Below are 26,403 nucleotides of genomic sequence, written 5' to 3' on the forward strand. Positions count from 1 at the left end.
CTAATAGATTCACGGAATAACTGATAGCAACTTCAAATTATTAATTAAAGCAACTCACAAAACACTACAAAATCAGAACAGACAAACAGAATTACCCCCCCCCCCCACACACACACACACACACACACACACTCATCTCCATCAGCGCTGTAATAATTCTCGTGTCATTATGAGGAACATGGGCGCTGCGGAGAGATACGGCACTGAATACAATGAGCCCATCTTCTTCCCGCCGTGAGGAATGAGCAGGGAATTAAACCAACATTAGCACTCCTCTGATTCTCTTTGTCTGAGCTGCTTTAATTGAACAGAACTGCTGTGACCTTCACTACACAATTACATCTCCATCACTGCGATTACACACACGTCACTGCTGCTATCCCACAATTCCCCACTGCACCCGACAGTCACACCACTAACTGAATGTAACATCAATTAATAATACATATGTTTATAATAATAAACTATATAATAATAATAATAATATGTATATCTCTAAATATAATCAGAATGAATGAATACATTAAATAAGGTAACACTTTATTTTGGTAGTCCACTTTAGACACTCTACTAACAGTTAGTAACTTTGTAACTACATGTCAACTAGCAGTCATTAGAGTATTAGTAGACAGTCTGCTTAATATCTTCTATATCTTTTCTAATGAATCAGCTGAATCAGAGTCGACTCTTTGAATCATCTCAAAGCGACTCCCTGCAGGCCGCTGAATGTGAGCGTGTCTCTGATCACGAGTGTTAAAGTGATAAACGCTCTGGCGTCTGGTGCGTCGAGTCTCTGGCCTCCTGCAGACACACAATGAAGAGCGTCAGATAACCTGCCACATTATCAGCTCTTCACTTCACATCTGACTCCACATCATAGCACCTATTAGAGCTGTGACGGACGCATGCAGATCTGTGTTTCTGACCCCGTCAGAGCAGATGAAACCGCTCCTCGCTGATCACAGGCTGATTTAAAGCCAGACAACTGACACATAAAATAAATATAAAAATAAATAAAATAAAACTTAATCATGTAATAAACTAACTTACAAATGAATAAATAAATGCAATGATTTAAATAAATAAATAAAAAGAACATTATTATAACAGTATTGTATATCATGTGAAATATATTCCATATCTAAATAAAATAAAAAAAAATTTTTTAAAAATCACAAACTAAAAATATATATAGAATATAAATAAAATAGCAAAATTCCGTACTTGTTTAATAGTTTACTAAAACTAAATCCACAAACAACATTTGTTATTCAAATAAATTTATAATAAAACAATAAAAAATAAATATATATAATATATATTAATAATATTTTAAAATTAGTTATTATAAATGCATTTATTAAGTTTATTTATTTTAAATTAAAACTATATATGACTATTTATGTACAGTATAATGTAAATTTTTATATTACATATTTAAATATATTATAAATGTATTTATTGTTCATTTATATTACATTAAAATGTTGTTCATTCATTCATTTATATGTTTTTTTTTATTTTTTTATTATTATTTATTTTATTTGGACAGGGAATATATTTTGCAGAATGGTTATGAACAACTGTTATGAAAATGTTAATTTAAATGTATTTATTTATTAGAGTTTGACAGCCTCTGTCCTACTGAAGAGAGCTGTCAGTACTGTATATTCCTGCAAACATTACTTGTTTTGCTCTGCTGCAGAGAGCAAGTCAGACGGGTTTGGGTGAGGAAATGATGACAGATCTGCTGATTTTGGGCTGAACTGGGCTCTAATGATGAACTGAGAGGGAAGCACCTGCTTTAATGGAGCTGTTGACGTGGCGTCCCTGAACACATGCAGGAAAATGATGAATCTCCTGTTTGTGCCCCAGCGAGGCCTGCAATACATCTTCATTTCAGCAGGCTTGTTGTAAATGTCACTTAATGAAAAACATCAGAGCGTATGACAAATGCGTCGGCTGTCGGTGAGAAACGGAGCCGTTTAACGAGCCGCGGCTGATTGGACAGTGTTTCACTGCATCACATCAGACTCCTGCGATCTCGTAATCGAGCGAGAGACTCTGAAACCCTGCAGCGATTCCTGAAAAACTACTTCACAGTCTCGTCCTCCGGAGGATGAGTGCGCCTGCGGGAGTTTAAATCCTGTCATTTAGACACGCAATATATTGCAGAACGGATATGGAATACTGTTATTTATTTATTCAAAGCTGTAGTCTGTAACTTTTTTTTGGTTAAAAATAATCAATATTTGAGCAAGTACATAATCAGACAGTGTTCAAAACTATCTCCTTACTTTAGCCCGATTCACAACAGTTAGCTTATAATAATGTTTTCTAATTTGAGTGGTACTGGTGCATGCCGCTGCGTCATTACTTCACATCTGTAAACATAAAGACGTTGTCCCGGCTATAATACACTATATTGACCACTATATACACTAAACTGAAACCCGTTCACACAGAACACATATTTATTGCATTTTCTAGAGGGACATCTATCACTGTTGCTCTCGCGTCTGGCCCAAGAGAGCCGCATGTTTACAAAGCCATGTGAAATTAATCTAAGTCAACTTTTAAAAAACACGTCTCGCGATTTTATGGCAGTTTTTCCCTATCCCACTGCATCTCGTGTTTTCAAAGAAAAAAGTACTCTGTTTTCGGTCCTTTGTATTAAGCTGTACATACATGCATGATGCCGTTTTGTTTCTAATTGTTAAGCAACTTTATTAATTATATATGGTTTATAAATATTATTTTAAACATTATGCACTTTTTTCAAAGATAGTCGTGTTATTTTATTGCTTTGAATAAACGTGCATTAGTAATATTTTTCTCAATGCACCCTCTTGTGGCCTCAGGAGAGAAGCCAAAAGCCCCCCCCCCCCCCCCCCTAACAGAAATTATGCCTTTTAAATTCCAATATTGATAATATTTAAGTACAAAATTTGCATTTAGTTTTTCAGCCATTTTGACAGCCCTACACTGTATACACAATGCTGATGTTGTTAACTTTAACTCAAATATGTCATTTCAATACCTAAAATACATATTTTACAGTCACTGTTATGCACATGGATCATAAACCTCCTTCACAAAACCTAACATCTAGCACAGTTTTATCATAGATAGAATGCTAAATATTTTTACTATGGTGCTTCTGCATGCATTATGAAGCGCGAAAGGCTTCAGTCTCCATTCACTGACACGGCACGAAAAACAGAGGCCAGAAGATTATTAAAACAATCATGGTTTGTGTTGCACAGAAATAGGGGTGTGTGATTAACTGATGTAACTGTTGTTTTAACAATGTGCGATTTGACATTATCGAGTATTTTGCAAAAACCTTTCAAAACACACCTACAGAGAGCATGCATACATGACATGATGAAGTCTAGACTACAGTCTAGAATTTCACTGCATGCTTCAGTCTATTAAAATATACTTCATATAATCAATTTCACACAAAGAGAGCCATTTTTGTTTTCTCCAAGAATTACCATGATTACAAATGTGATATTGATTTTTTTAGAACAGTTCAATAAACAAGAAGTTAATTAAGATACTTTCGTTTTAGGGGGGAGTGGTGTGTGGCCAAGTATGGTGACCCATACTCTGAATTTGTGCTCTGCATTTAACCCATCCAAGTGTACACTCAGTAGTGAACACACACCCGGAGCAGTGGGCAGCCCGGGGAGCAGTTGGGGGTTCGGTGCCTTGCTCAAGGGTCTCACCTCAGTCGTGGTATTGAGGATGGAGAGAGCGCTGGACATTCACTCCCCCCACCTACAATCCCTGCCGGACCTGAGACTCGAACCCACGACCTTCAGGTTACAAGTCCAACTCTCTATCCATTAGGCCACGACTGCCCCATGACACTTTATATTCTGTTTTTACGCTATTTTGACAACAAAAATAATTCAAACACAGCCACAGCACTGTTTTGCGTGTCTGAGCAACATGACGGTCATTCGTTCCTGAATGAATCAACTGTTTAAATGATTCGGTTCAATCGCAATGACTCACTTATGAACAGTGACTTGCTGCCACCTACTGGCGGTTTTAATTTCACATTCAAAGTATCTATTCAACGTTTTATGTTTAATATATGAAAACATTATTTCTGCATTTGTAATTGCAGGTTAAATGCATTAATGTCCTGCATTAAAACAGTGTGTGAATACATCTAAACACCTCTTCAGACGCAGCTTCTGTGTTTCCTCTGCATTGCAAAGATGAATCTTATTGATACTGATTTAATTTGCTTGATAACAGCCCAAATGTCTTATTATTCTAATTCACTGATTAAATGTAAGAATCTGACTCAAAAGATAATGCACACTTTTAGAAAAAAAAATTGCTTTATAAAAGGTAAAAATGCCAATAAAATGTAAAAATCAATTTAAACGTATTGGAAAAGATTCATTTCTATCAGACCACCACACTGAATATGAAGAATATCAAAAACTTTAGGAGCTTCAGCTGTCCACGGTACCAGCACAATAACACACTCAGCATAATATGGTCTAATTATCGTAATCAATAAAATGAGTCAATATCTCACACCCCTACACAGAACACACACAGGTCTGTAGTGACATGATAGACATCCCTTCAGCTCTCCTCTGCTGTCTTTCAGTGGAGTTTCTCTCAGTGTTTCTACTACAGGAGCAAGACGAGCAGATGAAGACAGACAGAGACCAGAGACGTGTTAGAAAGTGTGTTATCACAGATCTGACGGAGACGAACTGACGAGCCAATGAAGACGCAAACAAACACCACACGGTTCAGCCAATGACTCACAAAAACAGCTTCAGATTTGTGATTCTGGCTAAACTCGAACACTTAGGAAAGAGATCAGGTAGAGGCAAACTATTACAAAATACATTAGAACTTAAAAAAGTACTGTTTGTTCTTTTCAATATAATGAAGGTAATCAAGCTCTGAAACAACAAAATGACTAAATTAATTAATTAATAAAAAGAAAAAATATACAACAACAAATAAATTAATATACGAGTAAATAAACTAATTAATAAATTAGTTTATAAATGAGTAATGAATAAATTGTGTTATGTATAAAATATTAATGAATGAAGAATTATTTTTACTGTAATTTTATTATATTCTTATATATATATATATATATATATATATATATATATATATATATATATATATATATATATATATATATATATCTATCTCTTTGGACACTTTAACCCCTTTTGGGCACTTTATTTTATTATTTTGTTTAATAAAATCCTCTGTGTCTGTCGTTTGCTCTTCCCGCCACAATATAGATATATATATATATAGATAAAAATGTGTCATTGCGGTTTCTCTTTGGCAATGAGTGCCGTTTCAGTGAAGGCCGTTTCTTCAGAGTGAGTGAAAGTGAATGTGAAAGAGTGTGTGATGAGTTATTAATCTGAACACGGAGCCTTCTCTCATGTCGCTAATGCTGGAGTCTCTTTGATTCTCTGATGTGTCACAAGCCGACGGCAGAAAGCCCTTTAAATGAGTAAGAAAACGCTGGAGACAAGGCACACAACAGCTCCAATAATGATGGTCTCTGTCAGCCTCAGACACGAGAAACCACTCCATTCCAGACCACCAGAGTCCAGCAGAAACCACCGAGCGTCAGAGACGGGGAATATGGTTCTGAGAGAGCGCTAATAGTCCTTCACGTTCAGGTGATCTGATAAAGCCGCTGGCCGAGAAGAGTTTAAAGAGCCATCGAGGACAGGAATGAGAACTATAAGCCAAAGCAAATAGTTATTACGGCTCTCAGAGGAACGCATGCGTGTGTGGAATAAACCCAGCACTGTCCTCACCGACTTCAGCCCAGGGAATCACAAACTGGGGCTCCAGAAATGATGAAAAGCTACGCATTAATAAATAAATAAAATGTAACTATATTAGAATAAACTATTTAAAAAAATAAAAAAATATCAAAAATCATTTTATTTGCTTACCAGCATCAATAAAGAATGATTAGAATAATGTATTAAATGACTAATTTATTTATTTATTTTCCATGCATTTAATAAATATAAGAATTTATTTTATTAATTAATCGGTTTAGTCTTTTTTAATAAACAAATGAATAAATACATTTAATAAATTATTTAATAATTTATTAAATAAATGTATAGATGAATAATTTAGAAAATAGATAAATATTTATTGTTTTATTTATTTAGCCATTTATTTAACACTAATTTAATAAGTGTTTATTAATTTATTTATTTAGTCATTTATTCATTTACTTATATATTTGTTTGTTTAGGGTTAACCCTAACCTGACTGAGTAAGTAAATACATGAAATAAATAATTTAATTATTTATTTATTTAGCCATGCATTTAATAGTTATTTATTGAATTCATTATTTATTCATTTAATTATTTAATAAATAAATGTATTTTCATGTATTTATTTATATAACTCATAAATAAATGTATAAACAAATACATATTTTTTTTTTATTCTTTCACTTAACACAAAAATTTAATAATAATTTAGTAATTTATTCATTAATTTAGACCTTTATTTTATAAACAAACAAATATACAAATGATGACACGCATACATTTGTTATTTATTTAGTCATTTAATAAACCAATGAATAAATAAATGCATTTGTTTAAAAATGTGCACATTTATTTAAATATGTAATAAATGAATGTATAAACAAATAACTAAAAAACTACATTCATTTTTATTTAGTCATTTTAATAATGTAACACACATAATAAAATTATATATTTATTTATGTATAAATAAATAAATAAATACATGTCATGTGACCATGAACGACATCAGAGAACTGTAAATATGTGAATGTGATGTTTAACTTCAAGTAAATATTTTTGCTCGAAGGGGTTCAGCTGACAGTAAAATGTTTGGCAATGGCTGTTTTAGTATAAAGACAGCGGGGTGAAGGTTTTACAGCGCGGCTGTTCTGACATTATAGAGTCACGTGATCATAAAGCAAACACACATCACCCGTCGCTGTCACACTAATCACATTCAACATGATATAAAAATCACCTAGAAAATCAACACGGCAGAGATGTTAAAACACTGATGCACTTCAATCTTACACTTCTATTTTCCATCTACAGAAGGTTCGGTATGAAATATATCCTACAGTTAAAGTAAAAACATGTATCTGCTGTGGAAAGACACGCATCCAATCCAAACCGTTTGAGATCCCAGTCCTGGGAATTATGGGACGGATAATGGACTACAAGAGCGAAGTGAAAGTGTGGAGGCCAAACACAGCAGAGCCTGTCAATCTGACCATCAGCTTTGTGTTTAAAGGCAGATCTCCAGCCCGAGTTCAGCAGGTTTAAACCCCATCCATCCAGTCAGTGCATGTCTCTGATAATGTTCTGTCTCTGTGTGAATGAGTGCCGCAGTTTCATCAGATCAAACACAAACGACACTCTCAGTGATTTCAGCGTCTGCGTCTCAATATATGAGCATGTGAACTTCATCTCCAGAGCTGCTCCGAGTCACTTTACAGCGCTTACTACGGTAAAATACACACTCACTGTAAAAAATAAATAAAAGGTGACCTAACTAAAAATTAAGCCAACTTATCGCACTCAACATGTCAAGTTAACTCAACTAGCAACTGCCAACTTAAAAACTTTAGTTCATAATGAATAAAAGTCAGTCTATTGAATTTTAAAAGATCTAAAAATTATTTAGCATTTAGACAATCCTCTTCAACAACACTGTAAAAAATCAAGCTGAGAAAACTTAAGTTTAAGGCAACCAGCTTCAGCAGATTTTTTAGTTCTCAACTTTTGATATTTTATTTTTTTTACAGTGAATCCTCTTACAACTAAAGGCAAACATTTATGCTGATAGACAAATGTATTCCATCCAGAAGTTGCAATGAGATGCACATACACCTCAACACACAATCAGTAACAATATTAACTCTGATCCACATGAGAGCTAACTGACAGCGACAACAGCAGCTGCAGCATACATTAACCCAGTAAAATGTAAAACAATGATAATATTTTAATAATAACATAAAATGTTTTCAAGCTGCAATGCATGCTGGGAACTTGTGCAATATTGTTCAATGTAAAATTGTTTGTTCAGATGACTCGATTTGAAAAGTTGGGAGAACATTTGTATATGTTGTGAACAAATACTTGAGTATCTAAGTAAGGTAATTTTAGAGTATTTTTAGAGTATTGTTTAGAGACATGCAAACATCACGTGTTTAGAGTATTTTTGCTCGGTTCACACAAAATAATTAAACTGACTTCTAATAAAAAATATTTGTTCAGGCTATTTTTTTACATTTGTTAATAGAACTTTTCGAAAGTTGGATTTTTTTTACAGTGCACTAAAACAGATTTTTACCACAACCCGACAAAATAAAAGTTCAAATAATAAAAAATAAAAAAATTAATTAATAAAAAATTATAAATGTAATATCAAATTGATCAAATATCGGTACTTATCAAAGTGATATTTCTTTATCAAAGTGATATTTTTATTTCAAAGTGAATTTTTTTCATCCATGTTTTAATTTATGCAGTTCTGTTGTGCAGCATCTTTTTTGCAAAAAATAAAAATAAATAAAAAGCAATGTTTTGTTGAAAATGAGCTTTGATATTATTATTTGATTACATTTAGATAAAAGTATAAATGAGCAAATAACATTTTTTTTTTAATTTAATCATAACAAATGTATTTATATATTTAGTCATTATCCATAAATAAATATATCAATAAATAAATCAAGGTAAAATAAAAATGCTATGATTTGGTGTAAATAATTATATCTTATTTAATTACATTTAAATAAATGTATAAATGAATAGATATACATTTAAAATATTTAAAAAAATAATTTAGTCATTAATTCATTTATAAAATGTATTTACGGTATATACTCAGACATTTAGTCATAGCTATAGTCAATTATTTAATCAATCAGTCAATCAATCAATCAATGTGAACATTAACCAACATCAGAGAACTGTGAATATGCAAATGTATTAATTTATTTTTGTAAATTTTGTAAATTTTTTAATTGTTATATTTTCATTTGATTACATTTTAAAAGATTCAACTGTAGCAATATATATATTTTTTTTTCATTGCACACAATTTTTGATCATACATTTGTATTAAATCATTAAACACAGAATTCAGAAAAAAATTAATCTTAAAACACAGGATTTAGGGGAAAATGAAATGGTTTTCATGGGACCCGAACATAAAGGTAGCTACTCAGTGGAGTTTAATTGTGAACAAATGAGTTACATTTACATTTATTCTCCAGGTCTAACACACATGAAGAAAGCATTTCCTGAACTATTAATGGGAAACACGCGCTGTATGTGTATGTATGTATGTATGTGTGTGTGTGTGTGTGTGTGTGTGTGTGTGTGTGTGTGTGTGTGTGTGTGTGTGTGAGAGAGAGAGAGAGAGAGAGAGAGAGAGAGAGAGAGTGTCCCAGAAACGATGGCCACTGCAGCATGCAAGCCCCTCCCCTTTGTGTATCCTCAGAGGAGCTCTAAACAGCTCAACAGGCAGAAACAGATAAAGGACCATCACTGTTTGCTGACTATGACCGCAGCACAATGACCAACCTGCTCTTCTACACTGAAAACAGCTCCTTATGTCATACTGCTTTCTGCCAACACTTCACCTTCACCACAAAAAGACACATCTGCAAAGGCAGACAGATCCTGGCATTTGAAGATGCTGAAGGAAATGAGGAATCAAGAATTTTATCTCTGAACTTATACCACAACGGCACTGTTATGATCCAAGGCTCGGAGCCTGCCCTCCAAGCATTTACAGCTGACTTTATACAAATTAAACAGCAGACACATCTTAATACAAGTCTCATACGAGATCATACAGATATAAATACAACCTCTTCTCCCGTAAAAGACATCCAAAAGAAGAAAACAACTACAACAGCCTTCATTCAGTCTCCCTTGTCAAAAATGAAAGAGAAAGTTTCACTCCTGGAAATAGATGTGGTGGAACTAAAATAATGAATAATGTCCCAGCTAAAAGACAACAGCGACTTGAAGCAGCTTACAAAGGACATGATGACTTTAAAACAAGAGACTGAATACCTGCTGAGAAACAAAGAACAGATGTCAAAGGAACTTCAAGCCAGATCTTAGCTGATAAAAATCTGAAAGAAACTTACAACCACATCATAATCCACACAGGGACAAATGACTTGCGAGCAGCGAAGGGTAACGTGACTCCTATGCTCGAGCCACAGAACACTTCCCAGAAGCTAAAATAACTCGTTACTGCCACAGAGTGATGTGCCTTTTCACGTGATCCATGGAAACAATGTAGAACTTTCCAGAACCTGTGCATTCATTCCAAACGTTCACCTGGCTTACCATAAAGACATTCGGCCCCATCATATGTATGACTGCATACACCTCAACAAGAAAGGAGTACAACTCAAGAGTGCTGAAAAGCACAGCATTTGGTAAAACAGAAAACAGCACAAACCTACACAGCTAGAGCAGCTCCCAACCACAAAGAAACGTCCATCTTCCTCCAAGAACCAGACAGGACTTGACCCCTGGACCCCATCACAGAGCTACACCGCAGCAGCCCAACAGCCACAGAACCCTGCAGCCGCCGAACTCAACCAGATAAGACACCTGCTCAACATCATCTGCTCCAAACTTGTCAAATAATGTACAAGAGTAATACACACAAACACACACTTAAAATTACTCAATGTGGAATATTCAAGGCTTGAATTCAACAGCCTTTGGACTAAAGAGTTCAAACACAGATTTCCAGAAGAGCATCAAAGAGATGGATATTATAATTCTACAGGAGACATGGAGCAGGGCAGACAGCATCACCCACTGCCCACCCAACTACAGAGAATCATCCTACCATCACAAAAACTCAACACAGTCCGTCAGGGAGGACAAATAATCTGGTACAAAAAGACTGAGGAGGACAAATAATCAGGTACAAATCAAAATTCCACAACCACATCAACACAGTAAAGCAAGGCAAATACTACACCTGGCTTAAAATCCACAAGGAACTGCTCCCATCCAGAAAAGATATATTCATATGTGCCATATACATCCCGCCATCAGAGTCCCCCTACTACAGCGAAGACATGTTCTCCACATTAGAGGAAGAGACAAGCCCTTCCAGGCCCAGGGAAACATGCTCATCTGCGGGGACCTGAACGCAAGAACAGGACTCCAGCCAGACTTCACCGACGCACAAGGGAGCAAATATATCAACAACAAACTGACTGTTATTAATAACACATTCTCCCATATCCACAGAAATAACCATGATCACATAGTAAATAAGAATAGAAAAGTCCTCCTGCAGCTCTGTCGAAGCCTGGGTCTGAATATCATCAATGGAGGAGACACTTTAGGGAGATTCACATTTGGCTCACCTCTTGGTAATAGCACAGTTGATTATATGATAACAGACATAGATCCTTCATCTCTCAGATCATTCCCTGTTAGAGAACTAACCCCTCTGTCTGATCACAGTCAAATCACTGTGTATCTCATTAACACAAAGCCCAGTACAACATCAGAAAACCATACAGATGGGCTGAAAACAGCGCTGAAGAATAGAAGCACTTAGCAGCCAAAAAACACCTATGCTCACACTGATGAAGGTGTCAATCTTGCTGTCAGAGATACATATCTGAAAAATCAGCAAAACAATCCAAATTGAAAACAAAAAATGGAAAAAATTAAATACCCAAAAATGACAACAATTGGTTTGATCAGGACAGCCAAACTATTCGCAAAAAACTGAGAACATTGTCAAATCAGAAACACAAAGATCCAAATAATGCAGAGATCCGGCCTCTTTACAGTGAAACACTAAAACAATACAAACATACACTCAGAACCAAAAGAGCACAATACACCCAAAAACAACTGTCAGTGAACACAAACCAGTTTTGGGAAAACTGGAACAATCTGAAAAAAACTGATCATGAAGAATTGGCTATCCAAAATGGAGAAATAAGGTAAAGTCATTTCCAAACATTGTTTAATAAAGTACAAACAAACACAAACTGTAAGCAATTAAACAATCAAACAATTAACCAAATGGAAAAACTAGAATTAACAATCAAAGATAACCAAAACCCATTAGATTTCACAATAACTGATAAAGAACTTAAAGAAAAAATCAAAAACCTCCAACACAAAACATCATCTGGACCTGATGGGATATTAAATGAAATGATAAAACACACAAGCAGTAAATTCCAGTTGGCCTTTCTAAAACTATTCAATGTCTGAGTGTAGGTTACCTCCCTGACATCTGGAATCAAGGCTTGATAACACCAATCTTTAAAAACGGAGATAGATTTGATCCTAACAACTACAGAGACATCTGTGTGAGCAGCAACCTGGGAAAGTTATTGTGTAGCATAATAAACGCTCGACTATCAGACTTCATCATCACACACAATGTACTGAGCAGAAGTCAAATTACCGTACATCTGATCACATCTATACATTACATACTCTAACTGAAAAACATGTTAACCAAGATAAAGGTCAAATATATGCATGCTTTATCGACTTAATTTGGCACTAAGGACTATTTTACAAAATTATTGAAAGTGGCATAGAAGGTAAAACCTATGACCTTATCAAATCAATGTACCGTACACTGAAAGTAAATGTGGAGTAGAAATCAGCACCAAACGTACAGGGTATCTTTCCCAAGAGCGTGGAGTGAGAGAGGGCTGCTGCTTAAGCTCAACATTATTTAACATTTACATCAATGACATGGCGCTCAGTCTGGAGCTATCTGCAGCCCTGGCCTCGCTCTACACAACTCACAGATCAGATGATCTGGTTCTGCGGTCTCCCACTCAACATGGTTTACAGCAGAACCTGGAGCTGCTAGAGCAATACTGCCACACCTGAGCCCTGACAGTCAACCTGAAGAAAACCAAAACTATTTCAGAAAAGATCCAGATCCCAGGGAGCACAACACACATTTACATTAGGCACTAACCAGATAACACACACACATCACACTACAACTACCTGGGTTTGACAATCACTTCCACAGGAAACTTTAACCATGCTGTGACAGAACTGAGAGATAAAGCACGCAGGGCCGTCTATGCCATAAAACCACAATGTCCTATAGAAATCCCTTTTAGAATTTGGCTGAAAATATTAGAATCAGTAATTGAGCCATTGTCCTCTATGGCAGTGAGGTGGGGGGTCCACTGACAAATCAAGATCTCACCAAATGGGAAAAACATCCAGTTGAGACCCTGCATGCAGAACTCTGTGAAACTATATTACACGTGCACCGGCACACAACAAATAACACATGCAGGGCAGAATCAGCCAAATATCCTCTAATCATAAAGATACAAAAAAGAGCAATTCGGGAAACATCTGAAACTCAGTGACCCCCAATCATATCATTATAAAGCCCTGCAATACCAAGAGATGAGCAAAGAAAGCAACCCCTTTCCTCAGCTGATCCAGAGCTTCAGTCCTGATGCTTCACTAACATCCACTGATGCTCTGATCAATCAGATTACTGCACAAATCAAACAGTTACATCACTCATTGGCAAACCCAAACACAACAACAGAGTGAAATGAGAGAGTACAGTATGGCAGAGTATCTGTACACAGTGTCAGATAAGAAGCTGAGAAGCACATTGAGCAGATACAGACTCAGCGGACACAAGCTGATGATAGAGACCCCGGAGCAGAGATTGTGTTCACACTGTGATCTGAATCAGACGGAAACCGAACTGCACTTCCTCACAGAATGCTCCTAATACACAGATATACAGACAGTGTTCTCTGATCAAATACAGCAGATCCATCCCACATTTAAACCTCTTTCAAACCAGGAGAAACTACCCTATCTGTTAGGAGAACACAAGAACTGCTGTGTGTTTGTCTGCCTGTCACCAGAGAAGAGAAAACACTCAATCTGCCCTGATCTCATGTTTCCAGCACATCTACATTATATTAAACCATATTACTCTATTATATTACTTAGATGTTCATTTTGCTTCTGTAAATCTGCCTAATCCCTCATCTTATTTAATTTTGTATTTCTAGTTTATATACTTACATACATTAGTAATTCATTTTGCAATACATGCTAAATACTTTTATACATTATTATTATTTTTCATAACAGTCACAAGGAATTAGCTTAATCTGTTTTATAGAGTTAGTTTGCAGTTTCATGCACTGAGTTTATATAGTAGGTTAATAATATGTATCTTGCATCATATCTAAATAACACTGGAAATGTAAGAGAAAACTATTGCCCCCTAGAGTTTGAAGGTTTGTTACTGATGTTGTAAAACAGACAAAATCAGATGTACTCAAGTATATTTCTGTCCTCAGATCTCATTGAAACGACTGAACTTCACAATCAGATTCTCATTCATCTCTGACATTTAAAGGACAAATAAGGAACAGTAAATCAGCTCTAAAACTTTTGCGTTTCAGCTCAAATCTCCAGCGAGGCGCTGTGCTTCAACCCGCGACGCCTTTAATTTACTTTTCTCTGACAAATTGGCTTCTCGGTCCCTCGGTGCTTAAGAACCCCAACAAATTCTCTTCGTGTGAGATTCCGCATGGAAATAAGCCCGATTCTGGCTTTCCGAAGAGCAAAAGAGTTTTAATAAGCAATTAAAGCCTTCAATAGGAGCTCCTAATTAAAGGCATGTTAAACAAACAGTTATGAATACAGAAGAAATATTGACAATGGTTTAGGTGCCGCAAGCTCACGAGGGAAAACCTGAGCTTATTAGAAAGCATGAAATTAATTTCACCTCTGTCTGTGAGGAATCCCTCCTGCGCCGTTATAACGAACGAACACGTTTCAGAACGAGAACGCCAGCGTCTGCGGTCAGACCCAGAAATCACAAGCTGCTCCTCAATAACACCTGAACAAATACACTTCCAACAGTCTCGTTTTTTATATTTAACAAACATATTTGGGACCAGTAAGATTTTTTTGTGTTTTAGAAAGAAGTCTCTTCTGCTCCAAGGCTTTATTGATTTGATCAAATATACAATAAAAATAAAAGTAATTTATTTCTGTGATCTGCAGCTGTATTTTCAGCATCATTACTGCAGTCTTCAGTGTCACATGATCTTCAGAAATCATAATAATACACTGATTTATGATCAAGAAACATTTCTGATTATTATCAATGTTGAACACAGTTGTGCTGCACAATATTTTTCTGGAAACTGTGATGCATTTAATTTTTCAGGATTCAAAAAAAGTTCAAAAGAACAGCATTTATTTGAAATAGAAAACGTTTGTAATGATATACGCTACTGTAAATACTAAAGTATTTTTTTCTTTCTTTTTTTAAAGAAATTAATGCTTTTATTTAGCAAGAATGTGTTAAATGGGGGGGGGGGGGGGGGGGGTTAGTAAAAACTTAAATTGTTATAAAACATTACATTTCAATTTTGAATACATGCAGTGTGTGTGTATATATATATATATATATATATATATATATATATATATATATATAAATAAATAAATTCTTACCAATATTGAACTTTTTTTGTTTGTTTGTTTGTTTTTTGGTATGGTTCATGTGTAATTGAACATTGAAACATTGTAACATTGAAAACATTTATTTTTTTTATTAAAACATTAATGAGAAGTTGCTGACAATACGGTTTTACAACAATGTTTGACTGTTTTACAACATAACAGACCAGTAAAGCTCTTAATGAGAGGCTGTGCTTTAATGCAATAACATAAAGCAGCTACCAGAAGACTTATTGCATTCATAGAAGGATGTTTGCCCTTCATTACTTCTGCTCTTTTTTATTCTCATGGAGGATTCATGGAGGATGAAATATCGAGCTGAGATTCTCCAGATAACACAGTAAATACGGCATATGATTCATTCGATGGGAACGCGTGCGATCCAAGCCAAGAACGCCAACGCCTCTTATTGAAAAATCATCCACAGATAAGAAAGGAGTCCCTCGCCTCGATAAAAGAAGTGTGAACGTCTCCCGTATTCTGGGAGGTTTGGCTGTGTTTTCTGGTATTTATCACGACACATGGATCTGGTTACGATACACAGCCACACATTCATCAAACGCACCCGAGTGCCTTTAGCATGTCAAACGCTTGTGTAATTTGGCAGCGTCTCGTGCATATTTAATTTCTTCGTTAGGACGCTTTCTGAAACGCGTCTGCGGCCCGATGGATTCAGTCTCAGCAGTGATTCACGATATCAAGAGACCCGATCCTGAGAGCCGTTATATGGGATCCAACAGCCTCCCATCTGATATAAATCTGTCCTTGCGTCTGTGATTGAGTTCAGTGAACGTTTGAAGTCAAATATCTCTTTGGCATCACTGGACGAGGCTTGGAAGGGAATCAGTTCATCAGTCATATTGAGTTTTGTTTAGTATTCATGTGTTGTTTAACTGCACTGCACTCAATTCCATTACAGTCCTCCGGCTCTTAATGAAAGCAAAGAGACTCTGTTCACTGTTGAACTGGCCAGAATGGATGTGATATTGAGGAGGAGCACGTCTCTAATCGCTGCGACTCTAGATACTTAGATTCACATCTTAAAATCAGTTCTTTCATTTTTATATAGAAAATATGTAAAAAAAATATTTATCTACAATATTTTATTATAAATTTGATAATGTTTTTAATATTATACTCTTTATTATTTGTTGTTTGTGTGTGTGTGTGTGTGTGTGTATATGTATATATTATATTAGTGCTGTCAAACGATTAATCGCATCCAAAATAAGTTATTGTTTGCATAATATAATGTGTGTGATCGGTGTATGTATATATATATATATTAGGAACACCATACTAATACTGTGTTTGACCCCCTTTCGCCTTCAGAACTGCCTTAATTCTACGTGGCATTGATTCAACAAGGTGCTGAAAGCATTCTTTAGAAATGTTGGCCCATATTGATAGGATAGCATCTTGCAGTTGATGGAGATTTGTGGGATGCACATCCAGGGCACGAAGCTCCCGTTCCACCACATCCCAAAGATGCTCTATTGGGTTGAGATCTGGTGACTGTGGGGGCCATTTTAGTACAGTGAACTCATTGTCATGTTCAAGAAACCAATTTGAAATGATTCGAGCTTTGTGACACGGTGCATTATCCTGCTGGAAGTAGCCATCAGAGGATGGGTACATGGTGGTCATAAAGGGATGGACATGGTCAGAAACAATGCTCAGGTAGGCCGTGGCATTTAAACGATGCCCAATTGGCACTAAGGGGCCTAAAGTGTGCCAAGAAAACATCCCCCACACCATTACACCACCACCACCAGCCTGCACAGTGGTAACAAGGCATGATGGATCCATGTTCTCATTCTGTTTACGCCAAATTCTGACTCTACCATCTGAATGTCTCAACAGAAATCGAGACTCATCAGACCAGGCAACATTTTTCCAGTCTTCAACCGTCCAATTTTGGTGAGCTCGTGCAAATTGTAGCCTCTTTTTCCTATTTGTAGTGGAGATGAGTGGTACCCGGTGGGGTCTTCTGCTGTTGTAGCCCATCCGCCTCAAGGTTGTGCGTGTTGTGGCTTCACAAATGCTTTGCTGCATACCTCGGTTGTAACGAGTGGTTATTTCAGTCAAAGTTGCTCTTCTATCAGCTTGAATCAGTCGGCCCATTCTCCTCTGACCTCTAGCATCAACAAGGCATTTTCACCCACAGGACTGCCGCATACTGGATGTTTTTCCCTTTTCACACCATTCTTTGTAAACCCTAGAAATGGTTGTGCGTGAAAATCCCAGTAACTGAGCAGATTGTGAAATACTCAGACCGGCCCGTCTGGCACCAACAACCATGCCACGCTCAAAATTGCTTAAATCACCTTTCTTTCCCATTCTGACATTCAGTTTGGAGTTCAGGAGATTGTCTTGACCAGGACCACACCCCTAAATGCATTGAAGCAACTGCCATGTGATTGGTTGATTAGATAATTGCATTAATGAGAAATTGAACAGGTGTTCCTAATAATCCTTTAGGTGAGTGTGTGTGTATATATATATATATATATATATATATATATATATATATATATATATAAATACACACACATACAGTATATATTTTGAAAATATATACACATTTACGTCTATATATTTATATTCATATAATTTATATTATAAGCAAATATATTTAATATATAAAAATTTAAAAAAATATTTATATGTACATAATAAATATGCACAGTACACACCCATATATTATGTAAATAATATAATATAATAAAATAATATATTATTTTATTTTTGGATGCGATTAATCATTTGACAGCACTAATATATATATAATATATATAAACTTAATGATCAATTTTTGACACTAAAATAACTCAATATAAATAACACAACTAAATAATTAAATAAATACATAAACATATAAAACTACTCCATACATGCAAAACATGTTGTATCTTTTAAAAATATATTGTAAAATATCTGAAAAAAAAAAAAAAGTTTATTTCATGGACTTAAAGCATGCATAAATGTAAAATTCAGTTTTTTTTATTTAAAAAAATATTACTTTAATATGTGATCTATTTTCCATGCCACAATGGTACATCAAAAGGAATACATTTTCATGTTTATCAACACAATTCAGTCCCAAGGCTGAATATATTTTACAAAAGTTTTTGATGCTAATACAACTTCATAGATAGTTGTAGAAAAGTATTTTTGACACCTAATGGTTCTCCATACATACCCGTGTCAAAATGACCCGAACATGAAATGTGCTATATCTCTTAAAAAATACATGTAAAAGAAAAAAAAAGAAAAATGATGGTTGTTTTGAGGGTCTTAAAGTATTTGCAAAGTTTCGTTCCCTTACTATAAAAAAAAAGTATGCATCTCTTCCAGGTGAACATGAGTGTGTTATGAGGGACACAGTAAGAGCTGAAGTGATGAAGGAAAAGCAGACTGTCTCTCTGAATGCAGTAAGTCTTGTGATAACCGCTTTACGTTATTACATTAGCTATTTGCTTAGCAGAGCCTCTCATTCAGAGCGACTCAAATAGCTTCCACGCTCGAGCCGTTTATACAGCTGGAGAAACCCAGCTAAGTGCCGCTCTCCAGGGCTTCCGCCGGGAAACACACAACACTCACGCTCCGAAAGCAGATCGGCGTAATTAATTTAGCCGCGGTGCAAATGAAAACATCAGAGGGAGGAAAGGACCTAAGGATGGACCCTAATCCAGCGATGAGGGTCACATCCATTACTGAGAGCCAAAAGCTTCATCCAAACCAAACACTGAATGAAGACGATCAGAAACACCAGACTACATGTTCATCAGCCGCTACATCACTCTCCATCTGAGCGTTCATTCACATGGATTTCCTCACACATCCGTCAGGAATGAGTCCATCCTCATCGCCACTTTCAGACTTCGAGATCGTTCGCTTTGTTCTGAAATTGTTACAGTGTTGCATTTTCTTCTTTGTTCAGTTCACTTTTCAGTTTTGAAAAGCAAACTCTTAGAACTAAACGTTAAATAAATAAATGTATATTAAAAATATAAGAGAAAGAATCAAACTATATAAAAAAAAAACATTGAAATTATTTGTAAGCATGATTGTCATGATCACTTCATTTATTTAGCTAACTAGTTAGCTAGTTTCATATTCATTTAGTTTCATACATATGTATAATTTATATTAAAATAATATATGTACATTATATAATATAGAATATTTTAAATACACTTTTTTTTCAACTCAATCCCCTTCAGATCTCAAATTCAGCTAGTAAGGAAAACTAATCAACTAAATGGGGTCATTCTGACTTAATATTGACTTTAACAAAAACATCACACACACAAACGTGTCTTATTTTCCCTTCATAGTTTTGTTTCTTCATTTCTCATTTTTTCATCATAAAGCCTGGTTTGATCCAGGACCGGTTGGGTGTCAGCGCTCATGAACCTGGTTAATTAAATAAAAGTCAAATCAGTGTAAATTACAGCACGCTCTCAGTCTGACCTGCAGAGCCTCACGACCCAAACCAACACCTCTGTGGAGAAATCAATCAGCGCTTCATGAAGGGGTCAGGGGTGAGATGTGATATTGGCCAACCACATCTACAATAAATCCAGAAATCATAAAACAACGGCACTGGATCTGGGGCGGACTGTAAATTCAATATTGTGTTAACACTGAACGAGCTGTAAATCCATACGTTACAGCAGGAATATCAACATCATCCTCACATTCTCCAGTCACAGACGCTGATTCCAGCAGAACTGAAGCGGGTGAAATAACATTAGTCCAGGTTATTCATCGTCACACACGTGATTTATATGCAGGAGGATCAGCTACAGATTCTCACAAAACCACCCGCCCACCAAAACCTCATGAATCTGAATTATTAGACAGCGCTTCTCAACATTTATTACTCCAACGCCTCACATCATCCACAAAAACATTCACACTTTTATACTCAAAAACTTTTTTTAATTTACAGAAATAGGAGTATTCATAAATTAAAATGGATTCCAAGATTAAAATGAGTCCTAAAAATGCTTGAAATAAAAGTTAACTTGAAAAATATATATTTCACAAACAGAAATATGACTGAATAATCAAGAACAACACAAAACAGGATCAAGCGCACTCACACACGGAGAACAGATTTGATGCTGTGTGCTGAGGCATCTCTGACCGGGCTATTAGTTAAACGAGTGAAACTGCTTATATGTATTGCAGAGCCGTCCAGAGAGACTAATGCACACATTTACGTGTGTTTCTCTGTTGTCTTTTCCTTCAGGCGAAAGAGCATGGCACTGAGGAACGGCTTAAATCAATTCCTCAACACGCTACAGTCCGACCGAAGAAGCCCAGAAGAACAGAGAGCAACCAGAACCAACAACTACAAGAGCCTCATATCAATCATTCACAGACACCTGAGAAAAACCACTGTCGTTATCCAGGAGAACAATGAGGAACCAGAGAAACCATTCCATCCATCCATATCAGCGACTCGTGTGAGTCTTAAAGGGCTCGTGTCATGCATCCTTTATTTATTTGTATTATTTATTATGAGTGTGTGCGTGTGTGTGTGTGTGTGTGTGTGTGTGAGTGTTTGATTGTGAGTGTGTGTGTGTGTGTATGCGCGTGTTTTTGTGACAAATGAGGACATTAATTTGTATAATGACACAGGTATGACAGGTATAACAAGGTGAAGGTGACTTTTCAGGACGTTGACCCATGTCCCAACTTTTCAAAACGCTTATAAATCATACAGAGTGAGTTTTTGGGGAAAGTAGAAATGCGAGATCCACCTTGTGTGTGTGTGTGTGTGTGTGTGTGTGAGTGTGTGTGTGTGTGTGTGTGTGTGTGTGTGTGAGAGTGTGTGTGTGTGTGTGTGCGTGTGCGTGTGTGTGTATGTGTGAGTGTGCGTGTGCGTGTGTGTGTGAGTGTGTGAGTGTGTGAGTGTGCACCTGTCGTTGATGGTCCAGTTGAGGCAGAGGTTGAGGGACGTCAGATTCCTGCACTTTCTCACCACCTCCATCACGGTCTCATTGTTGAGCTCAGAGATGTGCCGCAGGTCCAGACTGCTCAGGTGCTGTAGCTGTAGGTCACACACACACACACACACACGGTCAGCATGTCCTGTGAAGCACATTAGTCACTGAACACTCCTAAAGCGTCCCGTTATCATCTCTGCATGACTGTGTTTGACCTCGACTGAATGAAATGAAGTGTCTCATCTGCTCTTTAAAGACTGGAGTGCAACATTTGAAATACAATAAAGTACAATAAACATGAATTTGCATGATGTTAAACCCCTTAAAATGTCACTCACCCTGCTAAATAAATAAATAGATAAATAAAATTCCTGAGTATTTTTGTCCTGATTTCTAGTAACAAATTTCTAACATTTTTAAATCAAGATACTGTAGAAAATAACTTAAAATATAGTCGTTTTATGAAAAATTGATCAAGATGAAGAGTTTGTTTAAAATAAGAGAAATGTCTGCCAATGGGGTCAGAATAACTTAAGCAGTGAAACGACAAAAACAAAAATAAAAGGAAGTTTAATGATACAAAAATATTTTGTTAAACTGAAATAATGCAACATAAAAAAAAAAGAATCTAATCCAAAAAATATAATAAATGAATTAAGTTTATTTCAGTTAAAGTTACAGAGCATTCATTTTGTGTAAATACTTGATGTAAATTGGTAAACTTTCTATTGTAATAAAACCTTTGAAAAGTAATTTATATATATAATACAAAAGTGTAATTCTCTTTCTATAGTTTTGCTTCTTTACTCATTAAAACGACTGAAGTTACCTGAAAAACTGAGGTTTTTCTCTTATTAATACTGGCTTAAACACATTTAATTAATCCGAGGCGTTCAGCTCAGTCCTATGTGTGATCTAAAGGTCTCTGGTGAAGGAAATGTGTTTGTTTTACACTAATATTAATTATTAAAGCAATATTGATTATTCTGGACCGAGGAGACCGCGGTTAAACAAATTAAAAAAACGTCCAGCATAATTTGACGTTGTGTCCAATCTGGAGCTCGACCTGAAATGAGTTTAACAGCCCGGGTGTAAATAATAGAAATCTCATTAAAGACTTCTTTATTATTCCAAACGCAGATATAACATCATTTATCATCGTTCGGGAACACGTGACGACTTCAGACCGAGGAAATCTCCTTCAGTCTGTTTACCCAGAGTCACCTTTGACCTCTGAGGAGCAGCTTTATATCTTGAGGGGTTACAGAAGGAGAAGGAGTGAGAAACAGACTCAACTCGAGCCATAATCACACATCAATGCAGCCATTCATATCCTCACAGCGGCCGTACGGTAACATACTGATCCAGATCAGAGAAGTACGTCACAATACGACGGATGGATAGATGGATGGATGGAACGACAGACAGACAGACAGATAGATAGCTTATTTAACTATAATGTAATTAATTAATCCATGCATGTTTTTTTTTTTTAATGTTCTGACTTAAAACTCAAATAAAAAAAAAAAAGATCAACTTAAATATTATGAAAAAAACGAATGCAAAGGATAGCAGCAGATAATAAAATCCCCAAAATTTAAAATATATTTAAAATAAAAACCTAAATAAAACCTATTTTAAAAAATAATAAAAATATTAATACAAACTATAGTATCTCAATGACACTGAAATAACTCATGATGGGTGTAAAAGCAGCAGGAGGATGTTAAACTGAACGAGACACAGCACGGTTTGAAAACACTTGATCGTATAAAGCCATCAGCGTTATAAAAGGTGCAACTAAAGCAATCAGGTGACAAAGAGTCGTCATCTCACATTCTGCACGCTTCGCTCTCCTCCTCGGAGCTCAGATTGATTTATTTCATGAGCGGCTCTCTTCAGGGCTTTATAAAATAACCCACACCTGAGAACGGCCCGGAGCTTTGATGATCTGAATAAAAACCGTCCCTCTGGTGGAGAAGCCGCTAATTTCACATTCGCAGCTCTGAAGAGGAGTGAAATGGAAATGTGTGTCCAAGGAGAGACGGAGCTGGGACTTCATTTAAATAACTATTGTGCCTGCTGATGCCACCAGCTGAATTGTATAATGTAATGATATCTTTACCAACTCCCGCTGCTGCAGAACCAGAGTCAGCCGTCTCAGTCCTGAAGAAAGTTTAGACAGAGATTCGCTTCAGGACCAACATGCATGACTGCTGGACGACAACTGAATCAGCGATAGAACACTGACAAATGATTCCTTTGAACTGATTCTTTAAAATGATTCGTAATGCATACATGACTCATGCAGTCTGTAGCATGCATACTTGTGTAGTTTGCACTAGTTCTGTGCGCATTGAACCTTTATTGTTAACTAAAACTAAAATGATTAAAAATCGTCTTGATCAAGTGAAATAAATCTGAAATAAAATAAAACAAATATTAGATGGAAAACAAAAAACAAAAAAAATTAAAACAAACTTCAAATGAAAACAGAAAATATTAAAAAAAACTATTAATAAAAATATTCTATATTATATAAAAATATTTGTTTAAATATTAATAAAACTATAGAAGTATTGCGATTAATAAATAAACTGGAAAAACATCATTTAAAAACTAAGCTGAAGCTAAAATTAAAACTAAATCTGAAAAAATAAAGCTAAATATAAAAATCACAAAAAAACTATACAAAAGACAAAAACACAAAATAAAATTACTTACTTTAACCATAGCAATAAAAATAAATAAATAAATTAGAATATTTAAATAGAAATTTTACAAAAACAAATAAAAATTATAAAAAAAGAAAACGCACATAAAATTAATTATGCACTTTCCAGCACATTTCAACAGATATAACAATATTATATTATGTTTATTATAGTGCTGCATCCAAAATAAAAGTTTTTGTTTACATTATATATGTATGTATACTGTGTATATGTATTATGTATATATAAATACACACACATACAGCATATATTTAGACAATATTTCCATGTATATATTTATATTAATATAATTTATATTATATATAAATATTTTAAATGTATAAACATAACATTTTTCTTAAACAAAAACTTTTACTTTGGATGCGATTAATCGCAATTAATCATTTGACAGGACTAGTTTATTATAACATATTTAAAATATTGCACTAAATAATTTAGTTTATTTAGTTATAATGTTTAATAATCAACACTGTAATATAATATTGCATGTATGATTTTGTCATTATGTATGACAGAAGCATGTTGGATATAATTTGACAGAATTTTAGGTTCCTGATGGCCTAGTTTGTGTCTCCAGAAGACGCCGGTGAGGAAAAATTGGGCCAAAAAACAAAACACAAAAAGCAAGAATATGATTAGCTAACCGTTTCCATGCAGGCAATTACAGCAGCTCTTCTGCTGCCGGTGAGCTGAAGATAACTTTCTCTCATTAGCATGCTAATGTGCAAACAGCAGGGTGTGCTGGATCTTCAACGAATCACCTCATTACACATTAATGAGATTTAAAAGCGAACGCAAAATAAAAATATCTTGTCTTTGTGAAGTTGGAGGGACGTGTTGGAATCAAAGCTGCTCATTAGCAGGTGAGTGGCTTCAAACGTAAGGATCCGCTCTTACCCGGGTGAGGTGAATGACGCCCTGAGACGTCACAGAGCAGCCCATGAAGCCCACGAACCGCAGATCCGGACAGTTCTCTGCAAACGCCTGCACCGACTTATCTGTCACCTGACAAACACAGAGGAATACACACACGTCAACACAAAGACACACAATCTCCTAAACATTGCATGCATTATGTTTTCTCTGGAACAAGCACTTGAACCAGTTCTGGTGGAAAAAGCCCTAATTTCAAACAAGACATACAGGAGATGTCAAATCAATAAATGAATGAATTAAATTATATATTATATATTATGTATAAAGAAACAATTAAGAAATTATAAATAAAACAAATTAAATCAAATAGCACACACATAAACAGCTCAAAAGTTTATCAAAAATAAATATTAGATAAAAAGTGTAAATAACAGATTAAGCCAAATGATATACACACAGCTCAGAAGTTAAAAAAAACAAACAGATATTAAGAAATGTTGAAGTATTACTAAAAATAAAGCTAAATAGAAATTTTAAAAATGAATTTAAAAGGAAAGCACAAACATTAAAATAACTAAAAGAAATGAAAACAAACTATAACGATTATTAATAAAAACTTCATATTTTTTCTTTTGGTGAGTGTAAAGAGGAAAATTTACTTTGATCATATATGAATATTTCTCTAATATTTCTGAAAACAATAAAGATTGTGTTGATGTACTGATAAATAAACAAAACAAACAGAATACAAAAATAACTGACAAACGTGACAAAGATACAGATAAAGTTCAAATACAGAAATGTAAATATTAGAATTAATATATTATCAATGTTCATAATATAATATAGTATAAGAATAGAATAGAATAGAATAGAATAGAATAGAATAGAATAGAATATTGCACTGATTAAAAAGATGCTAAAATACAGAAACTTGTTTGGCCTTCATTTCACTTCAAACACACTGAAATATGTTTTCTGTTCATCAATGATTCACTTTCTGAAAATCTACTGAATGTTTTGGACAACGATGACAATCATTACTGAAATTCCTGAGCACACACACACAGATGCACACACACGCACGCACACACGCACCCATTCAGCTCAGATTCATTCTTTATTGTCCCCAAAAAAGAGGAAACTTGTTTCCACAGACTGTACCCGAGCTGTAGTGCACAATACACACATATTTCCTCACAACACAAATGTTCAGAGTCAGTGCACATGATGCACG

General features: G+C 35.2%; 1 protein-coding gene across 2 annotated transcripts in view; it reads right to left on the reverse strand.

The window, feature by feature from the left end:
- Positions 1-26,403, reverse strand: part of fbxl17 (F-box and leucine-rich repeat protein 17) — a 210,893-nt gene that overhangs the window by 113,540 nt on the left and 70,950 nt on the right. For both annotated transcript variants that reach the window (XM_079382561.1, XM_079382562.1), the window contains exons 6-7: positions 25,188-25,295; positions 21,529-21,659 (exon numbers count right to left, since the gene is read on the reverse strand). In XM_079382561.1, the coding sequence (XP_079238687.1) occupies positions 21,529-21,659; positions 25,188-25,295 (239 nt within the window). The remainder of the gene's footprint in view (positions 1-21,528; positions 21,660-25,187; positions 25,296-26,403) is intronic.

This window comes from Barbus barbus, assembly GCF_936440315.1.
Source record: "Barbus barbus genome assembly, chromosome: 28".
Classification (NCBI taxonomy): domain Eukaryota; kingdom Metazoa; phylum Chordata; class Actinopteri; order Cypriniformes; family Cyprinidae; genus Barbus; species Barbus barbus.